Here is a 19686-nt window from a genome sequence, read left to right on the forward strand (position 1 = left end):
AGCCTCCAAGGCTCTCTCAACCTCATCAATCCTTGCCCTGGTCAGGCCGCCATCAGCACCGGGGCTGGCAGGAGGCGCCAAAGGGGCGGGCAAGGGGGGCCAAGGGGCCAGGGTAAGGTAGAACCCTAGCAAAGAGAGGCTGATTGCCCCCATGGTGGAGAGTGGGGAGAGGAAGGAGAGGCCTGTGGACACACTGACATCTGGGGGACCATGAGGATTGGCACAGAAGCAATGGTGAGGAGTCAGCTCCAACACCTACTGCCGGTGTGACCTTGAACAGGCTCGTGAACCTCGGCCTCAGTTTCTTCATCTATAAAATGGGTGCAATGGTGCTATCTGCCTCACTAGCTTATTACAGAAATTAGATGAGTGAAAGCAATGTAAAACTGTAAGAACAAGACCACACATAGCTGGTGCTGTGCAGGTGTTTGCTGAACAATGAGACCGCAGGAAGAAGAACTAGGCCATCAGCTCATCAGTTTCCCAGGATAACCCCTCCCTCCGCCAGAGGGCCAAGAAAGTTCTCGGCTATTGGGCTCCAAAAACTACACACTGGGAAGTGGTCAAGAGTGTGGCCTGGGCTAACCTAAGGTCTGGGAGCCTCGGTGTTCCCGCGGTAGAGAGTGCAGCCGCTGTGAGATGGAAGAGAAGATGCACGTAGGAGGTTAGGGAGGCGGAAGCCGACAGGGAGCGCTCTACAGCCAATCCGTGCTGCCTTCTAAGCACCACACCTCGGCCACCAGCCCCCAGACGAGGGCCAGCACTCCAAGGCCATGAAGGAGGGTCTAAGGGCTTTGAGTCCTCTCCCTGCGAAGGCAAATGGGCACGTGGCACCAGACACACTGAAGCTCCAGGGACCCGCACCGCTGGATCGGAGCTAGGGTGCGCGGTGGGAGGCCCGGAGGGCTATGGGCACAGGGCAGGTACTGAGGTCGAGCGCCACTGGTCACCCATGATCAAGGGTCGCCGCGAGGGTCAAAAATCCCTTCCCTCTCCCCGCCGCCCGCCTTCGTACTTGCGGCTCCTGCGCGGGGAAGAGGTGGGTAGGACAGGACGGAAGTGCGGCTCCGCCTCCCCTTCCTGCTCCTGGGCTTCGCGCTTTGGTCACCGCCTTGGTGGGGACTAGAGAACAGGACGTCCGTGGGCCTGGGTGGGAGGGGTGCAAGGGAAGGAAGCCAACTTTGTCGGGTCTCGGGCAGGGAGCCACAAAATCGGCCTGCCTCACCCGAACCCGCCGCGCAGGGCCAGGGCGCCGCTTTGGGGATCGCGCACTCAGATACGGTTTTGACCCTAAATCCCCGCCCCCAAACTCCGCGGGACTCCTCTCCCGCAGTTTCATTTGGGCCGGCGCGCGTCTTCCCAGCCACGCAAAACTTGGGCATCCAGTGTCCACTGACCAAAAGAAGCCACTGATCAGGGTCAACGCCACTGATCGGATTTTTCAAGCTGCCCTAGGCCGTAGGTATTTGAGCGGCAGACTCGGCCCCCGTAGCGCGCGGTGGGGGAAGTGCCTCCCTCCAGGGCCACCCGGGGCGTGCGGCCAAATGCAAGGCAGCGAGGTCCTGTCCTCATAGAGGAGTTTGAGGGCTCCCAGATCTCATTACCCCTGGCCCGACCCAGGACTGGCCCAGCTGTCACGACCAGGTAGCCGTGCGCCCAGCTCCCAGACCGCACAGGGCCGCCCCAAACCCATCCTTGGAGATCTGACCGCGATGCTTTGCGGGGAAGATCGGACCTGCTATCTGGCCTTCACCTGCCCCGGGGTGCCCAACTCAGAGTCCGGCGCGGGGAAATGAAGTCTTGGGTACTTGGAAGGGAACTGTGCCTTTGGCTTCGGAACCAGACTTCGACTTCCTTCTCAAGAGTGTGCCTTTCAGTTTTGGTCTGAAAAAAAAGAAAAAGAAAAAAGAAATCCATGTATATGAGGGGCTCTTCAAAAAGTTAGTGGAGGAGCCGGTGCTGTGGCATAGTGGTCGAAGCCTCCACCTGCTGTGCTAACATCCCATATGGCCACCAATTTGAGTCCTGGATGCTCCACTTCTGATCCAGCTCTCTGCTTATGGCCTGACAAAGCAACGGAAGATGGCCCAAATGCTTGGGCCCCTGCACCTGCATGGGAGACCCGGAAGAAGCTCCTGGTTCCTGGCTTCAAATCGGCTCAGCTGCTGCCGTTACAGCCATTTTGGGGGAGAACCAGCAGACAGAAGACCTCTCTGTCTCTCCCTCTCTCTGTCTGTAGCTCTACCTCTCAAATAAATAAATGAAAATATTTCAAAAAAAAAAAAAAAGTGTGCCTTTGCTACTGTCCCCCTCCAACCCAGGGCCCTCCACAGGGGAGGACAGCAGCCCCCACCTGGGATTTTAGTTCCTCCTCCAAGAGAGGAGACACATGCTAACAGTGGCACTGTTGGGGGTGCAGAACTCAACCCAGGTCTCCCACATGGGTGGCAGGGACCCGGTTACCTGAGTCTTTGCTGCTGCCTCCCAGGGTGTGCATTAGCAGAGAGCTGGAGTCAGGAGTGGAGTCGATACTCCAGAACCGTTGGAAACAAGGATCCAATGCCTGCACCTGCAGTAGTTTCTACTTTGAAATCTGAGACTCAGACTCTCTTGGAGTCCCGGGGAAGGAGAATGAGGCTGGAGGCCTCAGGCAAAGGAGGTTGGGGAGGGGGCCTCCCACACTGCACAGGGAAGTTGCCTCCAGGTCGGGGATTCCCTTCCCTCTGGGAGGACTCTGAGGCCCAATCAGCTCAGCCTCGTAGACCTGGGAGGGCCAGGACACATCTCCCGGTGGAACCTGTGATCACTGGTTTTCAGTCCCTGACATGCTGGGAACCAGAGAGTGAAGGTTTAAATTGCACACAAAGCCTGCTCGCTGCAGACCCCCTTCACTTCCCAGCTTCTGTCCAGACCCCTGCAGGCTTTTTAAAGACGCTGTCCCAGGGCCTGTGTCTCAGGCAGCGGTTAAGACACCACTTCGGCCTGCATCCCGAATTGGAGTGCTCAGCTCTGCCTCCTGTTAATCTGCACCCAGAGAGACAACAAGTGATGGTCCAACCACTGGGGTGTCTGCCACCCAAGTTGGGGGACCCCACTGGAATTCTGGGCTCCTGGCTTCAGCTTGGTCTGGTCCCCATTGTGGACATTTGGGAATGAACCAGTGGATACAAATCTGTTTCTCTCTCTTTCTGATAAATAAGTTTTTTTTTTTAAATAAATAAAACAATTTTAATGTCCCACAGGCCCCTGCCATACCGTACGGTGTCCCCAGCTCCAGGATGGCTGCAGGGACGCTGCTGGCACCCTCCACCAAGCCCCAGGGATGGGTGCCTCTTTGCAAATCTACTCACCTGTAAAATGGGAATAAATAACAGAGCTTCCTTCACAGAGCTGTGAGAAGCAAGGGAATTAATGAACGTGGAGCGCTTAGCGGCTCCTGGCAGTAGTGAGTGAGCGATAGTTGTTATAAATAACGACGATGGGGCTCACAGTTAGCAGGCCCCGCAGGTGACACGGTTGCCTGCGCACTCCCACCTCGCAAACAGCCCTGTCGAGCTAGGGAGCTGTCTCTACGCCCCGAGCCCTTGAAGCACACCTGAGACCTAGTGGGGTTCTGACTCGTGCTGGGCGGCTCAGCTGGGAAAAGGCGGAGCTGGATTCGCACCAGGGCAGCCTCTCTCCTCCTCCACATGAGGGGGCTGAGACCCGGGCCGAACCCCGCAAGCACAGTCTCGAGTTCCGGTGGTGGTGGCCGAGCCCAGCGAAAATAGCAACGCGCAGGAGCAGCGGCCCCGGAGTCCGGAGCCAGCCCCTGCCCGACCCGGCCAGAGAGGAGGGAGCTGCAGGGGGTCGGGGCGGAGCCCCCCCCCACGTGCGCCGCCTGCAGCCGCTCCGCGAAGCCCTTTGTCGAGAGCAGCCGCGTTCGTGCCGCACTCGGCGGCTTAAAATAAAGACAATGTTCCCAGCCTCCCCGCGGCTAAATCGGGCGCGGGTGCGGGGGTGGCTAGCGAGCCGGGCGGGAGCGCTTCTCCCAGCTTTGCCTCCCTTCTCCCCTGCTGCCTCAGTTTCCCCAGCTGGTAAGGGGAACCTAGCCAAAGGTAGGAGGAGAAGCAAGGAGAGCAAAGTCGGGGGGCGTCATCCCCCTGCCCCTCCAGCTGCAGATTTAAGAAGCAGCCGCGCGGTATGGAGGGGCGCTCGGGAGGCTGCAGGGGAGAAGCTGGACACCCCTCCCCGCCCGCCCACAAAATAAGTGTTTTTATTTCTAAAGGGACGTGTGCAGAGGCGGTGGGAGAAGAGAAAAGGGAGACCAAGGAGACTGGGGGGGAGGGGGCGGGAGGGAGCCTGATTCAGACTCGGAAATGGATGTTGAGCGTGGAGGCCTGACACCCCCGGCCTATGCCACGTGTACGCGCACAAGTACACACCGCCGCACCGCGCGCGCCAGCGGCAGCCGCAAACCCACGGCCGCCCGGCAGGGGGCAGCCCGTGTCCGCGCCCGCGGGATGGGACCAGCCGAGTGACCCTGGGGTAGAGACTGGAAGGGCCCCTCAAGGCCCTCTCCAAGCGGCCGCGCCTGCCGGACTTAAGAAGGCGAGCGGACTGGGTCCCTGCCGGTGCCCCAGCTGGCTCTGAGAAGCAGAAACGCCCCCACATGTTCTTGCCACGTGTGCCCATCCTTGGCACCGGATGGCTCCTGGCCAAGCCCCAGGGGCTCTCGTTTCCGCTCTACCTGACTCCAGTGGCAGCTGGGCTCCTGAGTGAGGGAGCTCCAGGTCACCCCTCAGGCATCCGCACTGAAGGGGAGGGGACAGGGGCGCGCCCCGCCCCCTGCACTGTGCCCTAGACTCCAGAGCCTTGGGCTTAGAATCCAAGCACCTGCGCGCTGCATACTAATTACGCTTCTGCCCAGTTTTCTCCTTTCTCATCTGCAGAACGGGTATAGTTGATGGTTCTAGTCCTTTCCCACCTCCTACTTGGGGGCTTCAGCACAGCCCATGGGGCAAAAACGGAAGCTGCCGCAGCAGGCAGTACCTATAACCCCCCCCCCCCGCAACTGTCCGCGGTCAGCTCCCCGGGAGGTCTCCATAAGAGGGCGGTACCCGACCCAGGTCTCTATGGCAAAGGGCCCCCTAGGGGTTCCATCTCGGAAGAAACTCAACACAGAAATCCAAACAGCCCGCGAGGCACGGGTGTGGCGGGGGTGGCGGGGGTGGGGCGGTTGGGGGTGGAAAGAGGCGCTGGCCAGGCTGCAGGGCTGAGCGAGGTGGAGAGGGAGGGATTCGCACTTCCCAGGTATGCACCTGTGAGCCCTGAGTGGGAGTCAGAGGAGACGAGAGTTTGACAAGCTGGGAGGAGAGCTGTCTGTCTGCCTGTCTGTCTGTCTTCCAAGTGGAAGCTGGGGGTGGAGCAGGCAGGGAGGTAGGGGCTGCCTCACTTGTCAGAATTAGCAAGTTCTGAATGTTGGGCAACACTGAGGCGCTCCGATGCACATGCGTCCTGCCTCCAGACCGGCAGAAACGCACCTGCATTTACACAAGCGGCATGGTGCCACGGAGCACACACACTCACACACACGGCCCCTGACCCATCCCCACGAACCAGACACCCGTACACCCTCACGCCGGGACTGGCAGTAAAGTCAGCCGCCAGAGCACACAGCCCCGCACGCGGGCACGTCCGCGGTGCGCCAGCCCTCTGGGTCTGTTCCAAGTTGGAGCTTCTCACGTGAGGCCCAATGTGTCATTTCCAAACAGAAGGAATCCAGCTCCCTGCCAGCAGGGGGGACGAGCAGGGCGTGTGGCTGGGTGGGTGGGCGCGTGGGCATGTGCGGGGGGGGGGGGGGGCGCGGGCGTGTGAATCCCGTGCCATGTGTGTTGGGGCATGTTGCGCAGGGGCTGGGAGCAGGAACCCGGGGAAACACAGTGTGCCTTTATGAGGGTGTGTGCCGCTGCGTCTGTGTGCATGGGTGTGGGTGTCTGTCTCCCTGTATCCGCCTTCTCTCCCGTCCTGGACTGTTAGCCTTCTTGGGCTCGCCTTCCTCACGTCCTGCCCCCTCCCTCGCGGGGTACAAGGTGGGTGCCCTGGCGGAGGAGGGGGCACGCCCCAGGACCTAGTCCAGCCCCAGATGCAGCCTGAGGCTTCCCTCCAGCTCCTCCTCCCTTCCTTCTCTCTTTCTCCCTCCCTCTCTTTCCCTTCCTCCCTCTCTCCCCCCCAGGGCTGGCGTGCCAGGGGGTGGGACATGCCAATCACTGGCTGTGCCTCTCCCGCTGCCAGCACAGGGCACAGCTCCCCCCGGGAGCCAGGTGTTTGGGTCCCAGGAGACGCTGCCGTCCCCCCCGGAAAGCAGTGTAGCTGAGAATCCTACAGACCCCTCTCCGGCCCCATGGTGAGTACCTCTGGGAGGGGTTGGGAGGGGCTCCGCTGAGGTGGGGGCAGGGTCCTCGGGGTAGAGCAGGGTGAGACAGAAATGGGGATGGACCCCAGAGAGAGGAGGTGTCCAGGGAGGGGTCTGAAGGCCAAGGGGGCTCCTGGAGCATGGCATTGGCTGCTCCAAACATCCTGGCTTGGAGTGGATACGATGTTTTTCTGGGCTTCCGCTGGCAGAGGAGATGGAGACCCCCACACACACTTAGGAAAATGGACCCAGATCCCAGGGACTGCCACACAGCGGGCAGACCCCCAGCACCCTAGGGGCAGAGTGGAAAGGGCAGGGCCCCCCGGGGGCAGCCCTCATCACCACCATCCTGCGGGAGGTTGGCCCCCACTTAATTCAGGTGCTGGTCCTAGAATCTCCTCCTCTCCTCCCCCAGGGCACCCTGAATCCCACCACCCCCATCCACCTTCAGCTCCTACGAGATGGACTGAACCAGGCTGCTGGCCAGACGGACAAGCTGGATGCCAAGGTGGGTGTTGGGCCAGAAGCCAGCGGGAGACCAGGCAAAGAGCCCCAGGGCTCTCTGGGGACAAATGAGCAAGCACATGGGTGGCCTCACCAGCCAGGGAACGTGGCCCTGACGCGTGCAGAGACCCGAAGGGCCCTCCCTGTATTCCTAGAACCTCAGGATCCTGCAGGGCAGATCTCTGTCCCACGTCCAGGTAACTCATGGACGCTCATGGGCACCTGTGCCCGGGACCCATCCCAGTGCCCCCAGACTCCACAAAATTGGGATTGGCCAGGGGCCAGGAGCTCTGATTCTTGCAGGATTGCCAGCTCCTGGGCAGGCAGCTGGGGAGGGGGCAGTCAGCTTCCATGAGGCCATTCGGACATGTGCGGATTGGGGTCATCACTGCCTACGCCTGAAGCTCCGCCCAGACTGACCCAGGGCCCCTTGCCCAAGTGGCCGGAAGGAGTCAGGCAGTCTCGGGCAGCGGACATCTCCTGTCCCCAGTAATCAGCTGCTCACTGAGCTGTCAGATGAGAGTTCTCTGCCCCCTGACCTCAGCTGCTGGGCAAGCTGTGATCGCTGCTGAGATACGAAGGGGGAGGAAGTGATGAAGCAGAGCTGCAGAGATGTGGTTTCTCTCTCCCCTGCCGAGCTGGCCACTGGAGACCTGGGAACTAGATTCTGAAGTGCAAAGGGGCATCCAAAGTAAAATAAATAAATAAATAAATAAATAAATAAATAAGGCTGGGCAGAGGTCATGTCAGACCTAGCAAGGAACCTGCCCATTTTACAGATAGACCAACTGAGGCTGAGAAAGAGGAAGGGACATGCCCAAGGCCACAGAGGGGACATTAGGGGTTGGAGCTTGGGCCCCTATTCTGCCCACCCTGAGCACAGCGCTGCGCTGCCTCCCCCTTGAGCGGGATGATCAGGGTGGCACAGCCCGGGCGCGGCAAGCTCCATGAAGCAGGAGCTCCGGCTCCCGGCAGGCGAGCGGGCGGGCGGGAGAGGTGGGTGAATCGTGCTGGGTTTCTGTTCTACTGTGGTGCCATGGTGATGCCTAGAAGGCTGGGGGAGGGAAGGAGAGAAGAAAGGAAAGGGGGAGGGGAGTGCAAGGAGCGAGGAGCCAGGGCACGTGGGGAGGAGGATGAGGGGCCCGGAGCCTCTGATGCCACACTAGCAGAATGAGGTCTACGGCCCAGATTGCTAATGGATGGCCAGGCTTTGGCATGGTCTGGCTGAAATCAGGGAACTGGTTAAGTTCTATCATGGACGAGCACATTTGGCAGTGGTTCTAGGGCTACCGCTGCTCTTCCAGCTCAGCCATGTGTTTGTGTAGCATTTAACTGATGGCTGCTGCCCTGCACGGGGCTAGCTGGCGCTGCCAGCGGGGACTGGAGCCTGAAAATGTGATTGATTCCATTTAGTTACTCCCTGATTCCTAAGGCCTGGGATGGGTCCCAGGCACAGGTGCCCGTGAGCATCCAGGAATTACCTATTCTGTGCACCTGTCATGGGTCAAAGAGCTGCCTTCTGAGAAAAGTTAGCCCACAGAGGAAGCACCATAGGCTGGCTTCTAGGTTAGACCTGGCCGGAAGCAGCACCCTCTTCATTGCATATGAGGTCCCAGGTGCCCCACTCTGTGCAGGTCCTGCCCCCAACTGTTGTCCCCTTTGCCCAGTGGGGTTTTCTGCGGCTTCAGGTGTCAGAATCACAAGATGGCTCCACTCCTCCCCCCTGAATCTCCAGCACAGCATCCCCTGCCTTCTGTGCCGCCCCTTCTGTCTGCACTCCCTGGGCAGTGGCAAGGCTCAGGAAAGAGTGTTCAAGAATCCCTCTCCCCAGCTGCCCCCCTCCTGCCTCCCCCAGTGGCTCTGACTCCTCCCCCTTCCCCTCACCAGCCAGATCCCCAGCCCCTGGGGATTGGTCCAGGGCCGCTGGTGGTCAACAGTCTGGTCTGCCGAGTGCTACAGGCTGTGACCTCATCTTTTAACCCTTTGGACCCAGGCTGACTTTTTCCTCCCCCTTCAATGACAGGTGCAGTGAGGAAGTTATGCCTGTCTTGTCACCCCACTTGGCTTCCCCACAGCCACTGAGGCAGGGTTTCCTGGGCCCATTTCACAGATGAGAATGCTCTTGCCTGTTTTTCTCCTGTGCTCTCAAGCCAGGCAGGTGTCACGCAAGCAGGGGGAGGGGTGCCTGGTTCGTGAGGGTATGTATGAGGTGAAGCGAGCAGAAGAGCCCCCCAGCCCCCTGCTCTAGAGCTCATCTTCTTGTTCCGGGGCCTGAAGTCAAAGAGAAGTCCCTAAGTACACCTTCCTCTACGAGTCCCACAAATATTCCTTGAGCAGCTACTATGTGCCAAGCCCTGAGGAAAAGCTGTGAATGAGACTGGCATTACCTTGCCTCTCAAATAGCCACATGCTAGTCTGCCTCTTCCCACAGCACTGTCATCCTATGTCACACAGAGAGGACATGACACTGTCACACACACAGGCCAGATTCTAGAGGGAGGACCAAGTCCTCATGGTCGATTGATTCAAGCTGGCCAAGGGAGTTGAGGTGGGCAAGGGGGCTGATGAGCCTCCTCATCCCCTACACAGCAGCTTGCAGTCAGGGTCCAAGATACTGGAGTCTGAGACCACGATACTGGTTGCAGGGCACCTTTGATGCCCTTAAGGCGTCAAAGCCTCAGCTGCCCCTTTTGCAAACCTCGGATGGTAAATCTACATCACAAGGAGGTGTAACAGGTAAATCTATAGAAATGCTAGAAATGCTCAGAGCAGCAGTAAGTATCAGTTATTATTGATAATGTTAGACTCCCAAGAGCCCTCATAGGGAGATCTTGTGCCTGGGCATCACACCTGTTTCCTTCACACCCTCCCAGGATGAGCTCTAACATACACCCACAACGCCATGGATGCAACCTCACCATGTCTAGTCTTAATTCCGCAATGCACGCATCCTCACACACAAACACACATCCCAGGAGTCACCCCCATCCCACAGAAGGGTTTCCAGGTCAGGATGGTGTTGCCCAAGGTTGCACAGCAAGACAAGAGCCCGAAGCCAGGGAAAGGCAGTGCCGGGGACTGCCCTGGGGAGTCTCCCTCCCCCAACCCCGCTGCAATCCCCACCAACCAGCTGCATTGCCCCATGCACATTTTCACAGGCTCTGCAGGTGCAGCTTCAGACCCCTCCCCTTTTTAAAAAGATTGATTGATTGATTGATTTGAAAATCAGAGTTACACAGAGAAAGGAGAGGCAGAGAGAGAGAGATCTTCCATCCGCTGGTTCACTCCACAATGGGCCGCAATGGCCAGAGCTGCACTGATCCAAAGCCGGGAGTCAGGACCCAGGAGCTTCTTCCGGGTCTCTCATGAGATCCACGAGGGTGCAAGGACTTGGGCCATCTTCTACTGCTTTCCCAGGTCATAGCAGAGAGCTAGATGGGAAGTGGAGCAGCCAGGACTAGAACCAGCATCCATATGGGATGCCAGCACTGCAGGCAGCAGCTTTGCCCGCTGCACCACAGCACCGGCCCCAGACCCCTCTTTGAATCAGATGGCTGTCCCTAAGCAGAAATTTTGATGCCACCACCAAACTCTGGCACCCAAACGCTCACCCAGGACAGGTCTTTCCTAGGGGCATCAGCCACAAGATTCTTGCACACCCACCATCTTGCTAATCCTCCAGCAGCCTTGAGCAGGTAGAAGATTGTCCCCAACTGACAAAAAAAATGAGGGAGTTTTTTTGTTTTTTTGTTTTGTTTTGTTTTTGACAGGCAGGGTTAGACAGTGAGAGAGAGAGACAGACAGAAAGAAAGACTTCCTTCTGTTGTTTCACCCCTCAAATGGCGCACTGCACCATCCAAAGCCAGGAGCCAGGTGCTTCCTCCTGGTCTCCCATGCGGGTGCAGGGCCCAAGGACCTGGGCCATCCTCCACTGCCTTCCTGGGCCACAGCAGAGAGCTGGACTGGAAGAAGAGCAACTGGGACAGAATCCGGCGCCCCGACTGGGACTAGAACCTGGGGTGCTGGCACTGCAGGCAGAGGATTAGCCTAGTGAGTTGCGGCGCCAGCCAGGATCTTTTTTTTTTTTTTAAGGTTTATTTACTTACTTGAGAGGCAAAATCACAGACAGAGAGAGGGAGAGACAGAGAGAGAGGTCTTCCATCCTTCAATTCACTGCCCAAATGGCTGCAACAGCTAGAGCAGAGCTGATCTGAAGCCAGGAGCCAGGAGCTTCTTCCGGGTCTCCCACACGTGTACAGGGGCCCAAGGACCTGGGCCATCGTCTACTGCTTCCCCAGGCCTCAGCTGGATTGGAAGTGGAGCAACCGGGATTTGAACCGGCGCCCATATGGGATGGCAGCGCTGCAGGCTGCAGTTTTACCCACTATGCCACAGCGCCAGCCCCATCTGAAAGCATTTTTAAATTCACCCAGGTAAGAGCCTCCAAGAGCCTGCACTGGGTAAAGGCAGCTCTGTTCCACCCTGAGCTGATGTCATCCCAGCCCAGGAACAGAATTAAATGAGCTACCAGCCTCACGTCTTAAGATGTTGGTTTCAGAACCCTATGAGGGCTGGCGCTGTGGCTCACTTGGTTAATCCTGCGCCTGCAGCGCCGGCATCCCATATGGGTGCTGGGTTGTAGTCCCGGCTGCTCCTCTTCCAGTCCAGCTCTCTGCTCTGGCCTGGTAGGCAGTGGAGGATGGCCCATGTCCTTGGGCCCTGCACCCACATGGGAGACCAGGAGGAAGCACCTGGCTCCTGGTTTTGGATCGGCACAGCACCAGCCCGTAGCAGCCATTTGGGGAGTGAACCAATGGAAGGAAGACCTTTCTCTCTGTCTCTCTCTCTCTCTCTCTCTCTCTCTCACTGTCTGTATCTCTACCTGTCAAATAAATAAATAAATAAAAAGAACCCTAGGAGATCTCCCAGACACCAAGCTGGCACAACTCTGCCACGGCACAAACTAGCAAGCTGGGAATGGGAGACAGGCTGAGACAGAGGTCTGTATGGAGGGGAAGGGGCACAGTGAGAAGTGGCTGGGCTGTGAATGAGAATAAGGAGCCGGGAATGATAGCAGAGGCCCTGCACTTCAGTGTCTGCTTAGGGGCTGGGCACTTTGAACTCTGCTATTCCCATTGGCTGAGATACGGGGGCAGCAGGAAGAGTAAAAGGTGAACTGATTACTGATGGTCACACAGCTGGCTAGGGACGGGGTTGAGCTTCAGACCTGAAGCTATGGTCCACAGTGCTACGCCTAGGAGGAGCCTAGGATGAGCTACTCGCCTTGGAGCAAAATGTAAGAGCGAAGCACCAAGGGCCAACATTGTGGCACAGCAGGTTAAGCCACTGCTGCAACGCCACCAGCATCCCGTATGAGCTCGGGTTCAAGTCCCAGGTGCTCCACATCCAATCCTGTTCCCTGCTAATGCACCTGGGAAAGCAGCAGAAAATATCCCAAATACTTAGGACCCTGCCACCCACGTGGGAGATGAGACTCCTGGCTTCAGCCTTGCCCAACCGTGGTTGTTGTAGCCATCTGAATGGACCAGCAGATGGAAGATTCTCTCTATATATCTCTATCTCTCTTTCTCTGTCTCTCTCTCCCTCTCTCTCAGTAAATCTGCTCTTCAAATAATAAAGAAGTCTTTAAAAAATAAAAAGGAATGCACCAAAACAAAGCCCTCACCAAACAAGATACCTAACGTCATAACATAATTTTTTTTATTTTATTTTATTTTTTTGACAGGCAGAGTTAGACAGTGAGAGAGAGAGAGACAGAGAGAAAGGTCTTCCTTTTCTGTTGGTTCACCCCCTAAGTGGCCGCTGCGGCTGGTGCGCTGCGCCAATCCGAAGCCAGGAGCCAGGTGCTTCCTCCTGGTCTCCCATGCGGGTGCAGGGCCCAAGGACCTGGGCATCCTCCACTGCCTTCCCGAGCCACAGCAGAGAGCTGGCCTGGAAGAGAAGCAACCAGGACAGAATCCAGCACCCCAACCAGGACTAGAACCTGGGGTGCCGGCGCTGCAGGCAGAGGATTAGCCAAGTGAGCCACGGCGCTGGCTTAACGTAATATTTTTAAAAATCAAATCACAAAGTGCAGCCCATCTGTTTTCATACAGAAAGATTCATTGTACCCAGGGCCAGGATTTGGGTGAGGCTAGAGAGAGGGCGTGCAAATACAGGGCATTTTCTCCATCGTGGATGATTCTGCACTAATTTCCATTTTTTTAACTATTGAATTAAAATATAACTTTCCTGGGTCTGGCATTGTGGCACAGGGGATTAAGCCACTGCTTGCAATGCCAGCATCCCATGCACGAAGAGCCGAGTTCAAGTCTCAGCTGCTCTGCTTCCAATCCACTCTCTGCTAATGCTCCTAGGAAGGCAGCAGAGGATGGCCCAAGACTTGGGTCCCTGCACCCACATGGGAGTCCAGGGTGGAGTCCCTAGCTCCTGGCTTCCACTGGGCCCAGCTCTGCTCATTGTGGTCATTTTAGAGAGTGAATCAGTGGATGAAAGATGTCTCTCTGTCTCTCCCTCTCTGTCTGTCATTCTGCCTTTCAAATAAATAAATCTTTACAAAAATATGTTACTTTCTTGATTACTGGGTTTTGGGGCATGCTTTGACTTTTTCAGCCAACACATGTGGCCACTGTAGGATAAGGAGCCAAATCTGGCCCTGGCAGAAGTCCCTGCGGCTGGGAAGGGTGCAGCCCCTCAGCCACCTTCCCCCATCTCTTCTGATCTTACTCAGCCTTCGCAGGTCTCTGCCTTCCCAGTTCTTTATCTGGGGCCAACGGTGTGGGGGTCAGCACTCAGTCTAGGAGCCAGGGAACCATGGCCCAGATGATGCTCCTACCTGCTTTTGTCTGGGCCTCAGTTGCTCCCTTCTTGCCACAGGCACTAAATAGCACCGAGTTAAAAAAAATCCAAGAGACGAGAGTCCTACCAGGCAACTCTCAGGTGTAGCAGAGCTGGAAACCCCAGCCTGATCCCCGCCTCCAGCCTCTGCCGGACTTCAGTTACAGAAGGGAATGCCACAAAACTCAGTAATCAAAATAAATCCCATGTTAATGCATTATTATAAAAATGCAAACCGGCGAACCACGGCTCCCAGGCCACCCGTTGGTTCTCAGTAGCGGAAGTTTCTTTTTTCTGTCCTTCTTTTTATGATATGAGAGGCAGAGAGAAAGAGAGTGCCTACCTGCTGGTCATTCCCCACTGCCCCCAGGGTTGGGCCAGGCTAGAGCCAGGAGCTTAGAACAAAGTGACTGGGTGCACATTATAGTTCCTACTTGCAGGATCTTGAGCAAATTCTCAGCCTCAGCTTCCCCATCCATAAAGTGGAGATGAAATCAATGCCTAGGTCTTAGGCTCCAGTTAAGGTTGACGCCATAAGTGGCTGATGCTTGGAGCCACTAAAGAACATCAGTGAGCACTGTTGCTGTTCTTGTTGTTGGTGATGGTGGTGGTGGTGGTGGTGGTGGTGGTGGTGGTGGTGGTGGTATTAGTTGCTATTGTTGTCTGATTGGACTTTTAATGGAAGAAGTAGCACCTGCCCGGCAGGAAGGAGCCCCCTGTGCCACAAATCCTGAGAGTTAACAGGGTCCTAGAGCCCACCATGTACCAGGGGCTGTTACATTCATTGACTCGTGCAACAGTTCATTGAGGCAGTAGCTAATTAGCGAATGGGTGTTACCCCCATTTTCCAGTAGAGGAAACTGAAGCATCTAGAAGTTCTATTGCCTGTGACAATCACACACCCAGTAAATAAGTGGTGAAGCTCGGCTCCAGTCCAGACTGTGTGGCTCCAGTGCCGGATTCTCTTTTTTTTTTTTTTTTTTTTTTCAAGATTTATTTATTTATTTATTTGAAAGTCAGAGTTACACAGAGAAAAAAGGAGAGGCAGAGAGAGAGGAGAGAGAGAGAGAGATCTTCCATCCGCTGGTTCACTCCCCAGCTGACCACAACGGCCGGAGCTGTGCCGATCGAATCCAGGAGCCAGAAGCTTACTCAGGGTCTTCCCACATGGGTGCAGGGACCCAAGAACTTGGGCCATCTTCTACAGCTTTCCCAGGCCACAGCAGAGAGCTAGATCAGAAATGGAACAGCCTGGATTTGAACCAGCACCCGTACGGGATGCCAGCACTGCAGGCGGCGGCTTTACCTGCTATGCCACAGTACCAGCCCCGAGCCCAGGTTCTTAATGGTGATGTCTTGTCTGCCCCTCACATGCAAACCAGTCCAGTTACAGGAGCGCTGGGCAGCCCCCCTCACTGAGCCGACAGCCACTCTCCGACACTGGCAGCTCTCCATGGAGATGCCCTCGACCGCACATGCTGGGCCCCGTCCCACCAAGGCCGCCATCCCCCACAGGCATGGCACTCGAGTCTCTGTCACAGATCAGGTCCCCAAGGAACACCAGGGCTTGCAACAATACAGTCCCTGAAAGCCACAAGCTGTAGTTTGGAGAGGACCCCTTCCCCCAACCTCTTCAGTGGACAGATGGCTGCCTGAAGCCCAGAACAGGAAGAAATCCTCCCAATCACCTAGCAGCAAGGCACAGACCTGGCTGAGCAGGCCTGGACCCTCCACCTTCAACCTGGCTTCCCCTGGCTGTGGGGGCTCCCAGGAGATGGCTAAGGGCCCTGGCCTTTCTCCTTACCCAGCCTTAGTGCCTGGGCGAGACTCCAGGTCCCACGCAAGTCTGGGGGAATCTTCTCATCCCCTTGCTGCCCCCCTACACACACACACACAGACTCAGCTGGGCCCAGGAACAGCGTGGGGAGAGAGAGGGGAGCTTCCCACGCCCCATCTGGGCCAGAACCCCACATAGCTGGAGCCGAGGCTCTCTTCCCTGCTGCTTGCTTTTGTTCCAGAACCCCTTACCATCAAGTGAGCGTCTCCCTGCTGCCCTCATTGAGGGTCCAGTCCAACCCCAGACACTCCCCCAGCCCTGACACACACACACACACGTGCACACGCCGTGCCACTCTGCTCCCATGATTTCCCCTCCTCTGCTCCAGAGTCGTCTTCCTTCCCATCTCTCCCTGTTTGGTGGAGAAAAGCTCAGAGCTCCGCATGCAGGGGCCAGTGCTGCTCCCCGCCAGTGTCTCGGTGGCCAAGCCTTGCCGCTGCTTCCAGCCAAAGTCGCCTGCCAGGGCGAAGTGGAATAATAAGAGACCTTCATCCTAGACATGTGCGCCGGATCAATTAGAAAATTGACTCAAGAGCTTAGCACTGTGGCTGGCTTGAATACGGTTGAGTGAAACCCTTTGAAAATTTGGCAGGACCCTCGACAAAAACCGAGTCTCCCGGCTCCTCCCCGGTGAGCCGAGAAAGGCAGGAACTGGGTAGGCATTTACAGAATCTCAACAGCGAGGCTGGGCTGAGGGCTCAGATCCCTGGCTCCCAAAAGCCGCTCCATGCTGGCCCGCCCACCCCCGGCTGGGGCAGCGTGCATTCTAAGTGGCTGTGTGCGGGCAGCAAGCAAGGGACGGTGACGTCATCTGGCCCAGAGCTCTGAGACGTCAGGGGCTGCATCAGCAGCAGCTGCTGCTCGGGGGGCTACCGAGCTGCCCCGTGGCCCAACCAAAGCCAAGTCCTTTCTTTTCAGGTGATGGTACCCCTCTGAGGAAGCCCTGTCGTGTGACTGGAGGAAGGGGGCCGCCCCCTACACCGCACCCAGCCAGCATGAACACCTCGGCCCCACCTGCCGTCAGCCCCAACATCACCGTCTTGGCACCAGGAAAGGGTCCCTGGCAGGTGGCCTTCATCGGGATCACCACGGGCCTCCTGTCCCTGGCCACGGTGACGGGCAACCTGCTGGTACTCATTTCCTTCAAGGTCAACACAGAGCTCAAGACAGTCAATAACTACTTCCTGCTGAGCCTGGCCTGCGCTGACCTCATCATTGGCACCTTCTCCATGAACCTCTACACCACGTACCTGCTCATGGGCCACTGGGCCCTGGGCACGCTGGCCTGCGACCTCTGGCTGGCCCTGGACTACGTGGCCAGCAATGCCTCCGTGATGAATCTGCTGCTCATCAGTTTTGACCGCTACTTCTCCGTGACCCGGCCGCTGAGCTACCGTGCCAAGCGCACACCCCGCCGGGCGGCCTTGATGATCGGCCTGGCCTGGCTGGTCTCCTTCATCCTCTGGGCTCCCGCCATCCTCTTCTGGCAATATCTGGTAGGGGAGCGGACGGTGCTGGCTGGGCAGTGCTACATCCAGTTCCTCTCCCAGCCCATCATCACCTTCGGCACAGCCATGGCTGCCTTCTACCTCCCTGTCACTGTCATGTGCACGCTCTACTGGCGCATCTACCGGGAGACGGAGAACCGGGCACGGGAGCTGGCAGCCCTGCAGGGCTCCGAGACACCGGGCAAAGGGGGCGGCAGCAGCAGCAGTTCGGAGAGGTCGCAGCCCGGGGCCGAGGGCTCACCAGAGACTCCTGCAGGCGGCTGCTGTCGCTGCTGCAGGGCCCCCAGGCTGCTGCAGGCCTACAGCTGGAAGGAGGAGGAGGAAGAGGACGAAGGCTCCATGGAGTCCCTCACGTCCTCGGAAGGCGAGGAGCCTGGCTCCGAAGTGGTGATCAAGATGCCCATGGTGGACCCCGAGGCGCAGGCCCCCGCCAAGCAGCCCCCGAGGAGCTCCCCAAACACAGTCAAGAGGCCGACCCGGAAGGGCCGCGATCGGGCTGGCAAGAGCCAGAAGCCCCGCGGGAAGGAGCAGCTGGCCAAGCGGAAGACCTTCTCGCTGGTCAAGGAGAAGAAGGCGGCTCGGACCCTGAGTGCCATCCTGCTGGCCTTCATCCTCACCTGGACACCGTACAACATCATGGTGCTGGTGTCCACCTTCTGCAAGGACTGTGTCCCCGAGACCCTGTGGGAGCTGGGCTACTGGCTGTGCTACGTCAACAGCACCATCAACCCCATGTGCTACGCACTCTGCAACAAGGCCTTCAGGGACACCTTCCGCCTGCTGCTGCTCTGCCGCTGGGACAAGCGACGCTGGCGCAAGATCCCCAAGCGCCCTGGCTCCGTGCACCGCACCCCCTCCCGCCAGTGCTGATGGCCCCCTCGCCTGCACCCCTGCACCCCAGCCCCCGGGAGAGGCCGGTGGAAAGCGGGCAGGGGCTGCGCGTCCTCAGCCCCGAAGCCCAGCTCAGGCCGCACCAGGCTTCCCAGGCACCCGAGTCACCTTCCTGGACAGCCCGGACACACCTTGCCAACTTTCCAAACTTTCTATTCCCGGGCAGGGTGTGAAACTTGGGGAACTGGTTTTTCTGTTCCCTGCTGGGTGGGAATGGGTTCTTCACCAGGAAGAAGGCCCGGGAGGAGGATCCGGGCTTTGGGCTCCTTGTTTGCCTTTGGGCAGGAAGTCGGGAGCCAGCAGGGCGGGCCAGGAGCTAGCCGGTTAGCATTAACCGTGGGCCTGGGCGGCCGGGATTGAGCTGGGAGATGGCGCCCTCTGGGGGCCACCTCTGGGAACTGACACCCATCACTAAGGAAAGGAAGGCTTGGCTCAGAGGGAGCTGGGGATCCCATCCCCTCCACAGGCAGAATCCGCCTTGCTGGGCCCTACACAAACCCTGTAGGATTGTCCATCCTCCCTACAAATGTCCCCAGAGCTTCCCTAGGTGAGTCACCCCCAAGACAAATGTCCCAGCATCAGCAGGGTAGTGACACCAGAGGGGACCAGCTTGGCAAGTCGCACACCAAGTTCCAAGGCGGCAGCACTGCCCCACGATGACGTCACTTCCCTGGGAGTGGGGGTCAAGGGTGCCTGCTACCGGCCCCAGCCCCACGGCCCCTGCCCCAGAGTAACCTCGGTCCCTCCCTCCTGGCTCACAGCCACCACCTGGGTGGACCTGCTCCATGCAGACCTGACCAGGCCTCCCGCATGCTGCCTGCCTCTGGTCCTGCCCCACACAGGCCCGGCCCAGCCCGCAGGTTCTCTCCTGTGAACTCCCCACTCCCACCCACGCATGGCCTCCCAGCCCCTGTCATCTCCAGGCCCAGCCTGGCCCCAAATGTTCTTCTTTTCCATCTTCAGCAAGTGCTGAGTCTGTGAATAAAGCCACATAACCAGCGGGCACCACGGGGCCTTCCTCCCTGTGTTGGCTCCAGGCCCTGGTCTCAGGCCAGAGCAGGATGGGGGAAGGGGAGGCAAGGAAGGCGGGATGTGGGCCGCTGTCCTGAAGGTGGACACAGAAGGGGCAGAGCCAAGGAGTCGGACCTGCCAGGGCCTGTGGGAGCCCCAGCACCCTGGGGCCGTGGCTCAGGTGAGTGACCTGGTGTCTGCCCACAACCCTGCATGGTCGCTGTTTGCTGTGGTGCTCCGGAGCCCTGTAGCACACCAGGGAGAACAGAGGCGCTCCAAATCCCCATCTGCAGATGAGAAGACTAAGGCCCAAAGACAGAGAAAGACGCTGCAGGTTTATCCCACAATTCAGCATCCAGGCTTCCAGGCACTGCGCAGCCTGCTGACCCCTGGACTATGGAAGTGAGGGTCCTGGGCTAGTCTGGGCCAAAGTGCCCCATCGGGGTGAGCCTCAGGCCATGTCACAAGGCACCAAAACCCATCCCAAAGGAAACTGAGAGATTGGGTTCATCTCACAGCCCGGAGCAGTGCTTCTCAGAGCATGGCTGTCGATGGGGGTTCCAAGAACACCTTTAGGTTCGTTGATTTGTTAAGATGCACAGAACTTGACAAGGCAGTTTAGTAAGTGAAAGAATACAGAATCAAACAGCAGCAGGAATAGCTGCATGGAGCCAGGGTCCAAG

At 58.0% G+C, this 19686-nt stretch overlaps 1 protein-coding gene and 1 long non-coding RNA gene across 5 annotated transcripts; one reads left to right on the forward strand and one right to left on the reverse strand.

Annotated features, from left to right (window-relative positions):
• Positions 1-152: 152 nt before the first annotated feature.
• LOC149128273 (uncharacterized) lies at positions 153-4174 on the reverse strand. 3 transcript variants are annotated; one of them, XR_016212260.1, is made up of 4 exons: positions 3351-4174; positions 1754-1884; positions 1016-1146; positions 153-807 (listed from the first exon to the last, which is right to left on the reverse strand). It is a non-coding gene; the product is annotated as an uncharacterized LOC149128273 (long non-coding RNA). The 3 variants fall into 3 exon arrangements; XR_016212259.1 differs by having other exon boundaries at positions 1736-1884; XR_016212261.1 differs by lacking the exon at positions 3351-4174 and adding an exon at positions 1987-2234 and having other exon boundaries at positions 1736-1884.
• Positions 4175-5679: 1505 nt separating this feature from the next.
• On the forward strand, positions 5680-19000 carry CHRM1 (cholinergic receptor muscarinic 1). 2 transcript variants are annotated; one of them, XM_051833190.3, is made up of 4 exons: positions 5680-5804; positions 6274-6385; positions 6810-6902; positions 16512-19000. In XM_051833190.3, exon 4 carries the CDS (start codon positions 16589-16591, stop codon positions 17969-17971), a length of 1383 nt encoding a protein of 460 aa, XP_051689150.1. In that variant the 5' UTR covers positions 5680-5804; positions 6274-6385; positions 6810-6902; positions 16512-16588; the 3' UTR covers positions 17972-19000. The 2 variants fall into 2 exon arrangements, with proteins under 2 accessions (XP_051689150.1, XP_069919929.1); XM_070063828.2 differs by lacking the exon at positions 5680-5804 and adding an exon at positions 5871-6071.
• The last annotated feature ends 686 nt before the right edge of the window (positions 19001-19686 follow it).

Source organism: Oryctolagus cuniculus, chromosome 1, assembly GCF_051225735.1.
Source record: "Oryctolagus cuniculus isolate XC-2025 breed Fujian yellow rabbit chromosome 1, ASM5122573v1, whole genome shotgun sequence".
Taxonomy (NCBI): domain Eukaryota; kingdom Metazoa; phylum Chordata; class Mammalia; order Lagomorpha; family Leporidae; genus Oryctolagus; species Oryctolagus cuniculus.